The 14,916-nt window shown below is 46.3% G+C and overlaps 1 protein-coding gene across 5 annotated transcripts in view; it reads right to left on the bottom strand.

The window, feature by feature from the left end:
* Positions 1-14,916, bottom strand: part of CXXC1 (CXXC finger protein 1) — a 32,012-nt gene that overhangs the window by 1,557 nt on the left and 15,539 nt on the right. For all 5 annotated transcript variants that reach the window (XM_063119551.1, XM_063119554.1, XM_063119553.1 and 2 more), the window contains 6 exons: positions 12,172-12,356; positions 10,472-10,679; positions 7,747-7,857; positions 4,342-4,391; positions 3,261-3,357; positions 1,977-2,129 (listed from right to left, as the gene is read on the bottom strand). In XM_063119551.1, coding sequence (XP_062975621.1) covers positions 1,977-2,129; positions 3,261-3,357; positions 4,342-4,391; positions 7,747-7,857; positions 10,472-10,679; positions 12,172-12,356 — 804 coding nt within the window. The remainder of the gene's footprint in view (positions 1-1,976; positions 2,130-3,260; positions 3,358-4,341; positions 4,392-7,746; positions 7,858-10,471; positions 10,680-12,171; positions 12,357-14,916) is intronic.

Below are 14,916 nucleotides of genomic sequence, written 5' to 3'. Positions count from 1 at the left end.
AAGACACGACACAAAAGGAAAAGGGGCTGGGAGGGAGGGGGGGGGAAGCAAAACTCAGGTTCTAGGTCTTAGTTTCAAAGTTCTTATAGATCTGGCAGGGAAGGGTGAAACAAGCTGCCTGCAAATATTCCTTCTCTGGCAAGGTCTCCCCCTTGCCACAATGTTCTTTGTCATGACTAGGCCTGTTCCCCTAAGGCTGGGGAAAGGAGTTTCAGGCGATCAATCAGAATCAGATTCTGAAGCAGAAGAGACGGCACCAGAAACATACCAGCCTGTAAGGGGAGTGGGGGAGGTGACTTTCACAGGCTCTTCAACGGCTGGGAATGAACCTTTGCCAGCCCTTATCTCTGAAAACATTAACACACAGTCCGTGGGAAATCAGTATTCTTCCAAGGGGGAGGGCACTGAAAGGCTAACTGATCCTGGAGTACGTCACAGACTAAAACAGGCAGAGCTAAAAAAAAAGATGAGAGAAGGTTGGCCCAGCTAGCTTCTTGCCAAAGGCTTCTTCAGAACCAGCCTCCCTGAAGTTAAAATTTTCTGGGAAAAGGCTTTCCATTCTTCTTGAAAGGATAATTGTCTTGCTTAGTTTGCATAGTTTTGCCTAGAGGAAAGTTCCTAGAGATTAGACTCTCTTCAGGTGGGAAATTTGCAGATGACACAAAATTGGGTGGGATAGCTAATACCCTGGAAGACAGAAACAAACTTCAAAGTGATCTTGATAGGCTGGAGTGCTGGGCTGAAAACAACAGAATGAAATTTAATAGGGATAAATGCCAAGTTCTACATCTAGGAAATAGAAACCAAAGGCACAGTTACGAGATGGGGGAGGTACTTGGCTCAGCAATACTACAAACGAGAAGGATCTTGGAATTGTTGTAGATCGCAAGCTGAATATGAGCCAACAGTGCGATATGGCTGCAAGAAAGGCAAATGCTATTTTGGGCTGCATTAATAGAAGTATAGCTTCCAAATCACGTGAGGTACTGGTTCCCCTCTATTTGACCCTGGTTAGGCCTCATCTTGAGTATTGTGTCCAGCTCTGGGCTCCACAATTCAAGAAGGACGCAGACAAGATGGAGCGTGTTCAGAGGAGGGCGACCAGGATGATCAGGGGTCTGGAAACAAAGCCCTATGAAGAGAGACTGAAAGAACTGGGCATGTTTAGCCTGGAGAAGAGAAGATTGAGGGGAGATATGATAGCACTCTTCAAATACTTGAAAGGTTGTCACACAGAGGAGGGCCAGGATCTCTTCTTGATCCTCCCAGAGTGCAGGACACAGAATAATGGGCTCAAGTTACAGGAAGCCAGATTCCGGCTGAACATCAGGAAAAACTTCCTGACTGTTAGAGCAATACGACAATGGAACCAGTTACCTAGGGAGGTTGTGGGCTCTCCCACACTAGAGGCATTCAAGAGGCAGCTGGACAACCATCTGTCAGGTATGCTTTAGGGAGGATTCCTGCATTGAGCGGCGGGTTGGACTCGATGACCTTGTAGGCCCCTTCCAACTCTGCTATTCTATGATTCTATGAGATGTTTATTGCCTGAATAAAGCCTTGTGGATTACGTGGCAAACTTCTTTATTGTCTCCCAATAAGGCAGGAGGTTTTGGGAAACACAACATTCTTCCTGAAAGCCTATGTACACCAGTTGCTGGGGAACATGGGCAAGAGGCTGCTGTTGCACTTGTGTCCTGCTTGCAGGTCCCTGGTCAACAGCTAGTTGACCACTATGTGAACAGAGTGTGGGACTAGCATGGTCTGATCCAGCAGGGCTCTTCTTATGTCCTGGGAGTCAGGGAGTGCAGCCTCCCAGTGGCCCTTGGTTCTCCAGCCAATGATAGTGAAAGGATTCTCACCACTGCACCTGCTACTGAATCAACCCACCTATCTCGTACAACAGAGGAGGCTCACCATCATCCTTTGCCACCACCACCCCCTGCCCCAATCTCCCAAGAGTTTCCGATCCATACCACGCGCACACGCTCCAGGTCAACTTCAGCCCGGCGCAGTTTCTCCCAGCAATAGTGCCGGTTGCATTTCCGCTTGGGCACCCGGCAGAATTCTCCGGTGAGCTCAAACACGTCTTTTACCATGGGGCAGCCGCACACCTCGTCTGCCGACACCTAGGGAAAAGTCACAGCCAAGATGGAGCAAGGACAAAGCCATGACTGGGTGCACGCGGGCTCAAATCAATTAACGTTTTGCAACAAGATCTTCTAAATATGGCAGCCAGATTGATCACTGGAACATCTAGGAGCGACCATATCACACCAGTCCTAAAATTTCTTCACTGGCTGCCAATTAGTTTCCGAGCAAAGTATAAAGTGTTGGTTATCACCTTTAAAAGCCCTACATGGTTTAGGTCCAGGCTACCTGCATGATTGCCTTCTCCCATACAATCCGCCCTGCACACTCAGGTCCTCTGGGAAGAATCTACTTCAGTCAGCAAAAACTAGGCTGACAACCATAACCCAGAGGACCTTCTATTCTGCTGCTCCCAGACTGTGGAATGGCCTGCCGGAGGAGATTCGTCAACTTGACAGTCTTTTAGCATTCAAGAAAGCAATTAAGACTGATCTCTTCCAGCAGGCCTATCCAGTAGAATTTTAGGATAGTTTAGTATGTTTTTAGGATGCTTTTAGGATGTTTTTAAACAGTGTATACCATGTTTTTAATCAGTATTTTATATATTTTATGCTTATTGTAGTTCCCCGCCTCGATCCAATCAGAGGCGGGTAAGAAATAAATTATTTTTTTTTAATTATTATTATTATTATTATTATTATTATTATTATTATTATTATTATACGCAGCACACGCAAAGCCCAAATCTACAACCTGTCAGAATTAGGTGTGCTCGTCTTGATTACTTTTTCTGACTTTGCTAGTCATGGGGAAGGTGTTATGCAGGGTACTGAAATCCTTTCCCCGGTCTCGGAAAATCTTATTCAGCTGTGCCCCTGCTTTGAGATTTCAGCAGGAATTCCCCACACACTTTCAAGTGTATCTTTGTGGTAGTCATAAGGGTTAGACGCTTGCTTTTATTCTTAAATAAAAGCCAATTCAATACTAAATACCCACATTCCATGCTTTTTCTGCACTCCTATAGAATAGCAGCAAACACGCACATACAGCCCTGGATAAAGCTTACAAAGCTATGCGTTGTATTCCAATCCATGACCATTTCCATCATGCATCTAAAAGATGGCTTAGCCTGTTCCAGCCCCAAACTGGAGTGGTGATTCTGTCCTTACCTTGGGGTCACGGGAATGCTCTGGGCACAGGACCTGCAAGCGTTTACAGTAGGTCTTGCTTTGGGGGTTATAGACATCACAGAAAAGACGGGTAGCCCTGGGGGGAAAACACACACTCAGTTAAGAAGGGAAAAGGTAATGCCCTGGTTCTGAACGGGCTTGATAAATCAGAAGAAGTGGATTTTTAATTCATTTTAAAAATGTAAATTAATTCAAAATTACAGGAAAGCTAATTCAGGTTAAATGCTAGGAAAGAAAGATTGTACTTCGCTGTAACCACTGATGAGCATTTCAATATATCATTCTGCCTTCTTCAGCAGTTTTACCCAGCTTAATGCCCTCCGGATGTGCTGGACTACAACTCCCATAATCCCCCAGGCAGTCAGACACAGGCCCACCTAGTTCAGTATTGCCAATGACAGGGGGTAGCAACCGGGTGCCTTCTGGCTGTTTTGGTCTACAGTATCCCATAATCCCTGATCACTGGCCATGTTGGCTGGGGCTGATGGAAGTCACAGTCCCAAAAATCTGAGGAGGGCACCAGCTTGCCTACCTCCAGTGTACAATAACAGTAAGCAGCTCTCTGGGGGCCTTTCCCAGCGCTACCCCCCAAGATCCATCGAACTGGAGACAACGGGGAAGTCTGGAACTTCCTACGTCCCAAGCACAGGTTCTACCCCTGAGCTAAGGCGACTCCCAGTCTTGAAAAATGATCTCCTCTGATAACTGAGATCAGAGTTTCCAGACCAGGGATGCCGGGAGAGGCAGGGATATACAGGCCAAATGGATATTCTGAGGAGAGAGGGCAGTCTCTTCTAAAAGCCTCACTTGGACTCTACATTCCAGAAGATTCCACCCAGTGCTGTGCCAAGTGGTCCAGGACCCCTATGCATAAATACATGTGGCTGATTTGGAAGACTGCAGCACCTTCCTTTCCCCAGATCCAGTTCTCACTGTATTGGGATAACCAGCAGCACTTCAACCCATGTTAACAGAGGAGCAGACCTGAAAGCCAGCCAGACAGCACTAGCGCAACGAGCGCTGGTGGGCAGGGTTTGGTGAGCAGCCCTGGCGAACTTACCCTTCAATACGTGTTGGATACATCGACCCAAAGGATGTCTGGCTCTCGTACTGGAGAAGGGAAGAGAAGGGAAAAGGACGGTTACAATCGCTCCGCAGAACAAAAGCATTGTCAATGTCCATCATGCCTGGGTCCTGCTCCAGCTGAGAGCCCCCTCCCTCCTGCTGCCAACTGTCTCTGCAGAGGCCACCAGTGAGGGAGGAAGCAGAAGCCAGGCACCTCTCCATCATGCCTGGGTCCAGCTACAGCTGAGAGCCCCGTCCCTCCTGCTGCCAACTGCCAACTGTAACTGCTGAACTTTGCAACTAAGATTGTAGTGCCTGAATTTGCTTTCCTTTTTCCCCTCCCTCCCAATCCCCTTTCCTTTTGTGTCATGTCTTTTAGATTGTAAGCCTGTGGGCAGGGACTGTCAAGAAATACTTTTGTAAGCCGCCGTGAGAGCCTTTTTTGGCTGAATGCCGGCATAAAAAATGCTTAAATAAATAAATAAATAGTATTATTAGGGGAAGGAACAGTAATTTCCCCTTCAAAGCAATTAGATGTTGACAAAAGAAGTCGTGCGACCGCTTGACCAACTTTAAAACCACTTCACTGGCTGCCACTTAGTTTCCGGGTGAAGTATAAAGTGTTGGTTATTTCCTTTAAAGCTCTACATGGTTTGGGTCCAGGTTACATGTGGGATCGCCTTCTCCTGTACAATCCGCCCCGCACGCTTGGGTCCTCTGGGAAGGGTTTACTCCAGTCAGCCACAACTAGGCTGGCAACTGTGACCCAGAGGACCTTTTCTTCTGCTGCCCCCGGACTGTGGAATGGCCTGCTGGAGGAGATTCGTCACCTTAATACTCCCTCTGAATTTAAGACAGCCATAAAGACTAGTCTCTTCCAGCAGGCCTACCCATATGAATTTTAAACCTAAGAATTTTAAGATGTTGTGATTGTTATTTTAATATTGTATTGGTTTAATATGCTCTTTTAACTAGTTTTAAGTATTGTATTGTATTTAATGTTGTTCCCTGCCTCGATCCAGAGCGAGAGGTCGGTAAGAAATAAACATATTTTATTATTATTATTATTATTATTATTATTATTATTATTATTATTCCATCACCATGTTCCTGTCACATCCTAGACCAACCTTCCCCAACCTGGGGGATGCTGGGATTGCAGTCCAACATATCTGGAGGGCACCAGGTTGGGGAAGACCCTCCCTCCTTCAGTAGCAGAGACCATAGAGTTTCAACCCATAGAAATCCAGGTCATGAGAAATACGGCAGGCTGGAGTAACGACAATTCACACCATTTAATGGCGCACCATTAACCATTTGCATGACATCATAATGAATATCAGAAATGTCCCATTGGGTTAGGAAAATGGTCCGCTTAGTTCCTAATCCTGATAATGTCAACTGGAGTTCAAAAGGGACCGTGCTTCTAAGGAAACATACACAGGATCATACTGCCAATGGAGTGTGGGCGAAATCCAGCGTGAGGTTTCTGGCATGCATAAAAAGGGCCATGCAAATAGTGAAGCAGGTAGCACAGAATCACAGCCCTGGGGCTGTATCCAGCACTGGCGCTCTGCCACCACCAGTCAGGTTGCACTAGCAGGCAGGACCACTGGTGCAATGGGAAGGTGGTGCTTGATAGCACCATGTGGAAACTGGCTCCAACAAGCGTTTCCAGAACAGGGCAAGTAATCAGACTTCCCTTCCATGAGCTCCGCTGACTTGTCCCATCCTGAAAGCACTAGTTTTAGCTAGTTTCTGGTGCTGTGCTATCAAGGGCTGGCTTCCCACTGCACTAGCGCTCATTCTGGTAGTACAAGGGTAGCGTTGGATACTGCCCTTGGCTTCATTTAATAGGCAACAGCCAGCTAGATACCACAAGGAAGTTTAGAAGCAAAGCAAGAGCCAGGCTCCTTCTAGCAACCAGCGCTCAAGACTCTTACGGTCTCTGGATATGGAAGTGAAGCTTCTGGTTATCATGGCTCATAGGGCTGCTGTCAAAGGTAGCTGTGCCTGGGCCCCTGCCAAGGGCCCATAGCTCAGCATGGGCCCGCTGATAACAGCCTCCTGGACTGGCTCATCCTCATCCTCATTGCAACTGCTTTTTCGCCTGACTCACGCCCTCGGCCAGACAACAGAGGTGGTGAGAAGGAGGAACAGCAGATGCTGCTGCCTACTTGATCTCTGGCCCTCTCCCTGTCAAGCAAGCAAAAAACAAAGGAAACCCCAAATAGCAAGGAGGGGAAAGCCAAGGGCAAGGGGTGGAAACAAAAATATATCTTCAAAAATATTTATTGTTTTTGCCAACGCGTTTTGGACTTTTGAAGTCTTTCTTCAGGGCAATCTAAAAGAAATAATATAGTATAATATAATATTTACAGGAGTAAGGAATTGTGAAATCATATATGCTCATACAATATACTTCAGAAACTCTAGAATACCATCAAGACATCAAGCTATAAAACAATTCATTTAAAAAGTTAAAACATATTAAAAAATTACATATGAATAAAAACATTTTATATCTTGATGTCCTGTTGCAATGTATTCTAAAATTTCTGAAATATATTGTATGAGCATATATGATTTCACAATTCCTTACTCCTGTAAATATTATATTATTTCTTTTAGATTGCCCTGAAGAAGCACTTCAAAGGTCCAAAACGCGTTGGCAAAAACAATAAATATTTTCTAAGATATATCTTTGTTTCCACCCCTTGCCCTTGGCCTTCCCCCACCCCCCTTCCTCTCCCTGTCAAGCAAGCAAGAGGTAAAAATGACCAGGAAGAGGAGGAGCAAGAGCAGCTGGTGGCAGTGGGGGGTCAGAAGGTAGATTCACTGAGGGAGGAGGGGGGCCCTTGAGAGCGCCTTGCCCTCAAAACCTGGAGTCGGCACTGTTCGTGGCCACCGAGAGACACATCCCTGTATTTATTACTGTGGGATATTTACAGCAGCCAACATAACAAACAGTTCCCAAAACATCGACTATATGAATGATAGGTTAAACGCAATGGATGCCAAACTGCAGGGAACAATGTGTTTCACTTCTAGGCCAATTATTCAGAAAGACTTGCATGCAAATGTGAAGGGAAAAAAACAGGTCAACTCTCGGAAGCGTGCATCACTGATTCAGATGAAGAACTCAACCATTCTGGGTTGCCGGAGCTCAGAATTTAATTTTGGGATTTCTTATCCTCTCCACAACATCTTGGCACCTCTCTCCTTATCCACATGTGCAACGGTTTCTGAGGTACGCCACGCACGACCCCATTTTACGAAGGGGAGAGAGGTTGAAAAGAAGCAGCTCACTCAAGACCACCCTGGGAGCGCAAATTCAAATACAGCCCCTCCAGAAGTCCAACGCCACCGTCAGCCAGGACAGAGAAGGGAGACAACGTACCTTGGCGTAGCACCGCTCCATGTGGCGCAGGGCCACCTTGGGGTTGATGGGGTGGCCGCAGGAGACACAGAATATCTGCAAGTCTGTGTCATCACTGTCTCCTTCACTGGTCTGAGAAAACAGGCAAGCAGGAGTCAAAATTAGCAGCCCGGTTTTTAAGGCAAGCACCTTCTCATGTCCATCAAGAAGGTAAGGCAGCTCCCCGAACCTGGTGTCCTGCAGATGGTTTGGACCAACACCAAGGATTCCTGGCCATGCTGGCTGGGACTGATGGGCACTGAAGTCCAAAAGATCCAGAGATCACCAGGTTGGAGAAAACTGGGTAGGGCATGCCTGCACAACGTATTACCCTCCAAGCTGAACACAACCCAACAAGGCCTGACAGGTGCTTGGCAAACAACACCCCACCCCCATTTTTGCAGTCCCAGGCAAGCAGCTAAACCAGGATGTTTAGTAAGCCCTTGGAGAACGATTATATCGGGCTTGCGGATTACACTCCGCTGTACAAGCAGTACAGGCCTGGGGGAGAGTTTCACTCCAATCACACTTCCCAGACTGCATCAAGCCATCCTGTCTGCAAATCAGCCTGGGGCTTTAGAGTTGTGCAAGTTTCCTTTTGCTCTAGCATCAGTTGCCAAGTCAGCCCCACTGTCCACCTGGTCTCACTATTGTTTATCTATTTGTTTGTTACTTTTATATCCCACCTTTTCTTCAGCAGGGGGTTGGACTTGATGGCCTTGTAGGTCCCTTCCAACTCTGCTATTCTATGATTCTATGATTCCTCTTTAAGGAACCCAAGGCGGCATACACAATCCTCCTCCTCTCCATTTCATCCTCACAACAACAACCCTGCAAGGTGGGTTGGGCTGAGAGTCTGTGACTGGCCCAAAGTCACCCAGTGAGCTTCCACGGCTGAGTGAAGACTAGAACCTGGATCTCCTGACTCCCAGTCCAACATTCTAACCACCACACCAGACTGTTCTCACCCCTCTCAGGGAAGCAGCCAGGCTTAAGAAACCCAGTCCACAAAAATTATATTGCACAGGATGGCCTCAAGGAAATCTCTATCCACGTGCGGGGAAGCAGGAGGAGGCAAGGCCAGGAAAACACAGCACACTTGCTACGATGAAATTTCCCTGCAGCCGCAGTAGAGTTTCTGTGGGTTAGCTTTTCTTCCACTCCATACAACCTACTTTTTGTAACATCTTGTCTAAGGAAGAGATCTGGAAAGCGTGCACAGTTTTGGGTGATCTTTCAATTGGCCTCATAAAAGCCACTGCAGAGACACATATGTCTGGAGCAGACCAACGTGCTTGCATGCTCGATAAAGGGCTGCAGGTGCCCTGCTTCTTGGGCGAGAACATCCACCCAGGCGACATTTATGATCTTTGGAGGAGGCCCTGCTCGTCATTCCGAGATGAATGTCAGCATGAAGAACCTCAACAGCAGGCACCCACCCTCTGGAAAAACTCTCCCTCGTGTGGTTCGGGAGGCGGAAAATGTAATATCTTTTAAACTCCTCCTAAAAACATACCTTTTTAGACAAGCCTCCTTGGACTGTAACTTATCCTGGTTTTATGTGATTTTAAAAGTTTTAAGTTTCAATCTGGACTGTTATATTATGGTTTTAGCTGTAGACTGCCCAGAGAGCCTAGGCTGCTGGGCAGTATAAATACGTAATAAATAAAATAATAAATTATAGGGGAAAGAGCCATAGCGGGGGAAGGGCCATAGCTCAGTGTGATAGAGCACCTCCTTTGCAGAAGGTCCCAGGTTCGATCCCTGGCTTCCCCAAGAAGGGTGAGGAAAAGATTCCAGCCTGAAACCCTGGAGATTCATTGCTGCCAGTCAGTGTCAACAATACTGATAATGTCTATTGGGCATTGGTCCAATAGATGGACCAATGGTCTGACTCCGTATAAGGCGGCTTCCTATGTACTCCACCCTTCAATAAAAATCACAGTTCTCCTCTGGACTTATTCTGTCCCTCAGAAATCAATTGCTCTCAGGATCAAATTCCTATAAAGCAGAGGTGCAGGACTGAGGGCCAAACCCCAGGACCGAGGGACAAATCCCACCCACCTGGGGTTCCTCAGATGGCCACGCCCCCTTCCCCGGTGCCTCCCCCTTTCCCCCATCTACCAATCGTTTGGTGGTTTCCCAACTTGTGTGTATATTTTTCTCCATTCTGGAAGGTTGAAATGCTTTTCCGTAAGGTTTTGTTACCGGCAGTAAGAGCTTTAAGTTACGACACGCTGGTATTTGGGGGGGTGGGTGGAGATATGGGTCCCAGCCCCTTTTTCCTCTGGCCCACCCCATTTGCCTTTGGTCTCCACCACCACCAGAACACAGCCCCCCAGTGCTCATCTGAAATAGGATTCGGACCTTGGAAAGAAAGACGTTCGGCCCACCACCCCGGCCGTAAAGCCCTTCTGACCATCAACGACCACAGACAGAGCACGCCCATCATCCAGAGATGACAAAGACCAAGTCCTACGCTTAACCTGGGAATGCATCCATGCTCCTGGTACTCACAAAGAGCTGTGAGTTTACAACCAGGTGCGCAAAGGAAAATTGTGTGCATACAAGCAGGCTGCAAAAGGGCTTTATGCTAATCCACTCAAGAACCCATCTCCTCCCTAGGAAGTCATTCTCCCCAACCACCTAAGAGAGGAACCTGGAGTCCGGGTGGCCAGCTCCCCATCTCCCCACTTCTTCTAAGCACCTCTTCATCCTCCTTGATGGCTTGCTGCTTGGCCCGGACAATGATAGCTTCCAATTCGTGGAATTTGCGCTCCATTTCCTGCAGCTTGAGCCGGGCCTGCTGCTGCTCCCGCCGTATTCGCTCCAGCAGCTTCTTGCCGTGCTCTTCCGCCACGCACGGGCTTTGCTGCCACTGCTGGATGCGCTGCGGGAGGATCTCATAGATGCGGCTGGGGAAGAGAGAGAGAGCAGGAAATGTGTCACCAGCCCACACACTGGCACAAAAAGGGAGCATCACACACGCAGCACAATGCTAACCTATGAATTCCTTTGCCACAAAATATTGCAATGGCTGATGCCCTTCCCTGGCCTAAAGCTTCTTAAAGCAACTTGTGGCTCTCCAGAGGTTTTGGCCTACAGCATCCCTGACGGAGCGCCCCTGCCAGTATGAACCTGCCGTATAGTATGTTCATCATCTGAGGTCCACCTCCAACTGTATCTTCCGAGAAAGGCTCGGAGCATGGCAACAAGGGAGAGGGCCTTCTTGGTGGTGCCCCATGATTATGGAACATTCCCCCCAGAGAGACCTCCTGGTGCCAACATTGTCATCTTTTCGGCACCAGGTCAAGACCTTCCTCTACTCCCAGGCATTTGAGAGTACACAATAACCTTATTTAATGGCTCCCAGGGTTTACTGTTGATTGTTTAAAATTGTTAAACTTTTGTACGTTTATTTATTTATTTATTTATTTTATTACATTTTTATACCACCTAATAGCCGAAGTTCTCTAGGCGGTTCACAAAAATTAAAAACATGAGGAACATAATAAAACAACCAACAATCTAAAAACCCACATACAAAATAAAAAGCACAACCAGGAAAAAAACCACACAGCAGAAATTGATATAGGATTAAAATACAGAATTAAAACAGCAAAATTTAAATTTAAGTTAAATTAGGTGTTAAAATACTGAGAAAATAAAAAGGTCTTCAGCTGGCAGCGAAAAGAATACAGTGTACGTTAATTTTATATGATGATGTTATATTGTATTTTTAGGGGTTTGATCTTTGTAAACCACCCAAGGAGCTTTGGCTACTGGGCAATATAGAAATGTAATAAATTAAATTAAATGATCCCAGCGTTGGCTATGCTGCGTAGGGCTGATGGGAGTTGCAGGTCAAAACCACTGGAGGGCCATAAGTTGCTCACCCCAGATTTAGGGCATTATCTAAAGAACCCTTTTTCTCATCTAGAAGAAAAAGATGGAGGGAGGGCTCTGAACGCAGTATGCAAAACAGCCTCCTCTTGCACTGTGCTATAGCAATGGTGATAAATGAGAGAGGGGAGAGGAGAATTTTCAGATCCGGAGGATGGCACTGAGGACTCCCAATAAGTCAGACCAATTCTCTTTCAACCTACTTTGGGCAGTTACAAAATTTACATCCATCTTCTAAAGCGCCCTTTCAGTTACATAAACATTATTCCTTTTGGACAGCTGAAGGTAGGTGCCCAAGGCCATTTTGTGAGTCCATATTCCACAGACCCAAAGCCAGCCCCCTCTCCACCACGTCACAGCGGCTCTGTGGGACCCCCACCACCACCACCACCCACACACACACACACTTGTCACCCCGCTAGAAAATGAACAGAGACAAAGCTGACAGGAACAGGAACAGGAAGTAGTAGGGCTGAGGTAGAAAGAAGGAGGCCCGGCTCTTACTTCGCTGCCAGCTTCATGCCGCATTCGTCAGAGCAGTACTTGGAGTTGGCCCGGGCAGCCTGGATGCAGCCGGGGCCAAGACACTGGTGCAACGAGGAAGGGTCTTTGGCATCCACCCGCTCAGCGTGCTTGGACCTGTCACGGTGCTTCTGCTTCTGCTTGTGCCGCTTGTATTTCTCCTCCTTCTGCAGGGCAAGAACCAACATAGACAGAGTTAGGTTCAGCATGGACCTCCCAGGACCTCCTTGCCAGAGCAAGGAGGAGTTCCGTTGTTACGGAGGCTCCTCAAATGCAGGCCATCCTTGTGGCAGCCCTGTCCTCCCACCCTTGGACAAAGTACATTTCCCAGGGTTGGCTTTCAGGCAACAGTGAGCCACCCTTACCATGCTGGCACCTATTCCAGGAGAGGAGACACCTTAGGGTGGGGAATCCATGGTTCCCCCTCACCCATTTTATCCTCACAAGAACCCTGGGTTTGCGTTGGGTAATGGTGAGTGATGCCGATTCGCCCCGGTTCACACAGTGATGCTGATTGGCCCAGGTTCTCACAGTGAGCTCCATGGTTGGGCGGGGATTTGAGCCTGGGCATCCCTGGTCCGAATCTGACACTCTAATCTAAAAGTGAGCAACTTGTAGCTGTAAGGAGGGGGTTAAATCATACAAAGAATGGCTGTTTGAAAATGTTAAAATGTTTTATTGTTATGATTTTTAGGAGCGGAACAGATAAGCGCCAGCTGCATGTGGGCGTTCTGGCACATCCTGGAACCGCTTAGGGCAAGGCCGATCGGACTTGAGCGAAAATTAACATCTCAGGGAAGGTGTGAAAGATCTTCGCAAGGGAGGGGGGAAGGAGCAGGGGAAAGTATCTATAAAGAGTATGCTTTTGAAAGGGGTTTTTGTTCTGAGCTGGATGACCACATGGCTGGGTGAAGTATAGTTTGCAACTTAGTTATTTTAGTTTGCTTAGACTGGGTTCTTATTCTGTATCTGCATGTTTTATCCGTTGAATGCTAATCTTGCATTTCCTACCCTTATCTTCAATAAATTTGGGCCTAACCCTCCAGTTTGGAGCTGTGTGCGTGTGTTCTTGGGATCTGTGCAAAATCCAGTGGAAAAGCCAGCTTTGCTGGGGCGTGCTTCCTTTACAGTAGCCAACCAAATGTTTTGTCCTACAACTCCCATCAACCCATGCCAGCATTGCCAATGGTGAGGGCGGAGGGGATGTATAACAAAAATATCTGGAGGGCACAACTTGCTCTCCCCTGCTCTAACCACTTCACCACACTAGTTTTGGGCCTCTTCAGATGCTAAGTCAGGCCGCTAACCCTTTTTTAGTGAGTATGGTTAAACCGTGGTTAGAAAAAACACTGTTCATATGACACACTAAGCCATTATGGTTAGCTCAGTGCACCTAACCATCATGGTTTAGCCTATTGTCTGAACAGGGCCATAGTCCTATTGTATTATTAGAATTATAATAAATATAATTATGTATTATTTATTATGATATAATTATATAATTCATAACAGATTATATTTCGTCTCTTTTCCATAGGTACTTTTCCAGTACCTTTGACAAATACTGTGATGTATGTCCTTGATTCTATTTCTATGTCAACTCTTATTTTTTTCCTATATTCCAGACAACAAAAACCACTTAAGATACATGTGCTTAGCTAGTGTAAGTTGCAGCTATTTGTAACTCTCTCCAGTACTGAGCATATTTGCAATTTTGCTTGTACAGAAACAGGCATTTAGCCTTTTGAGGCTTCAACCCGATGTCTGCTTACTGTGAAGTAAGCTCCACTAAACAGTGTAGGTCTTACTTCTGAGTGAAGAAGCATAGAATCATTTTATGCAAGAAGCCTCGGGAAGGGTTTTACCATGAAAGGCAGTCTAAAAGCATTGAAATAAATACAACAATTAAAATAGTTCTGTATATTTCACAGATCTGCCCAATAATACAAGCTTATATGCTAGATAAGAGATAGATGATGCATTTTATGGAGTTAAAGCAGTAAAATAAGTTTACTGTTGATAAGGAAGTAAATTTTGCATATATTTATATTATCCATAAAAATGTCCATAGTTTCCCCCCCCCCAGAAACTGTCCCCCACCCCTCCACAATGGCTTCAATATTTCCGGAAATTTTACATCTCTACTGGTGTTAAAAGTATCTGATAGCAGGTAACAAGACAGAACTCTGTCTGAAACTCTGATGTGCTGCTGCAAGTCAGTCATCAATACTAACTTTATATGAAACAATGGTGTGACCGGATTTAAGGCAAATTCCTCTGCTTGCCTCATAGAAATTTCTCACTTGATTATGTTTCTCTACCTGGGTGTTTCCCTCAAGATCCAGACTGGCATTTGTGGGAAGTCATCTATGCCTTTGATTGTTTGTTCGCTGTTTTGTTCTGCAAGTCCAGAAGCATCTGGCTTGTTGCAGCTGGAGAATAACTGCTAAGCTAAGATGCACCTTGACCACAGCTTACGTCCTACTTGCCAATGGCATCAGACTTGGGAATTCGCAACAGTGAGGAAGGACAGACGGATCCAATTTGGCTCGCAAGGGTGATTGTGTCACATGGTGTAATAATAATAATAATAATAATAATAATACATTATTTCTTACCCGCCTCTCCCTTTGGATCGAGGCAGGGAACAACATTAGTGCAGGAATCAACACATTTTTAAAATTCTTGATTTTACATTAATCTGGGTAGGCCTGCTGGAAAAGGCTA

This window comes from Elgaria multicarinata, chromosome 3 (assembly GCF_023053635.1).
Source record: "Elgaria multicarinata webbii isolate HBS135686 ecotype San Diego chromosome 3, rElgMul1.1.pri, whole genome shotgun sequence".
NCBI classification, from domain to species: domain Eukaryota; kingdom Metazoa; phylum Chordata; class Lepidosauria; order Squamata; family Anguidae; genus Elgaria; species Elgaria multicarinata.
The sequence above is the reverse complement of the archived record's forward strand: the minus strand, read 5'-3'. Positions and strand labels throughout refer to the sequence as shown.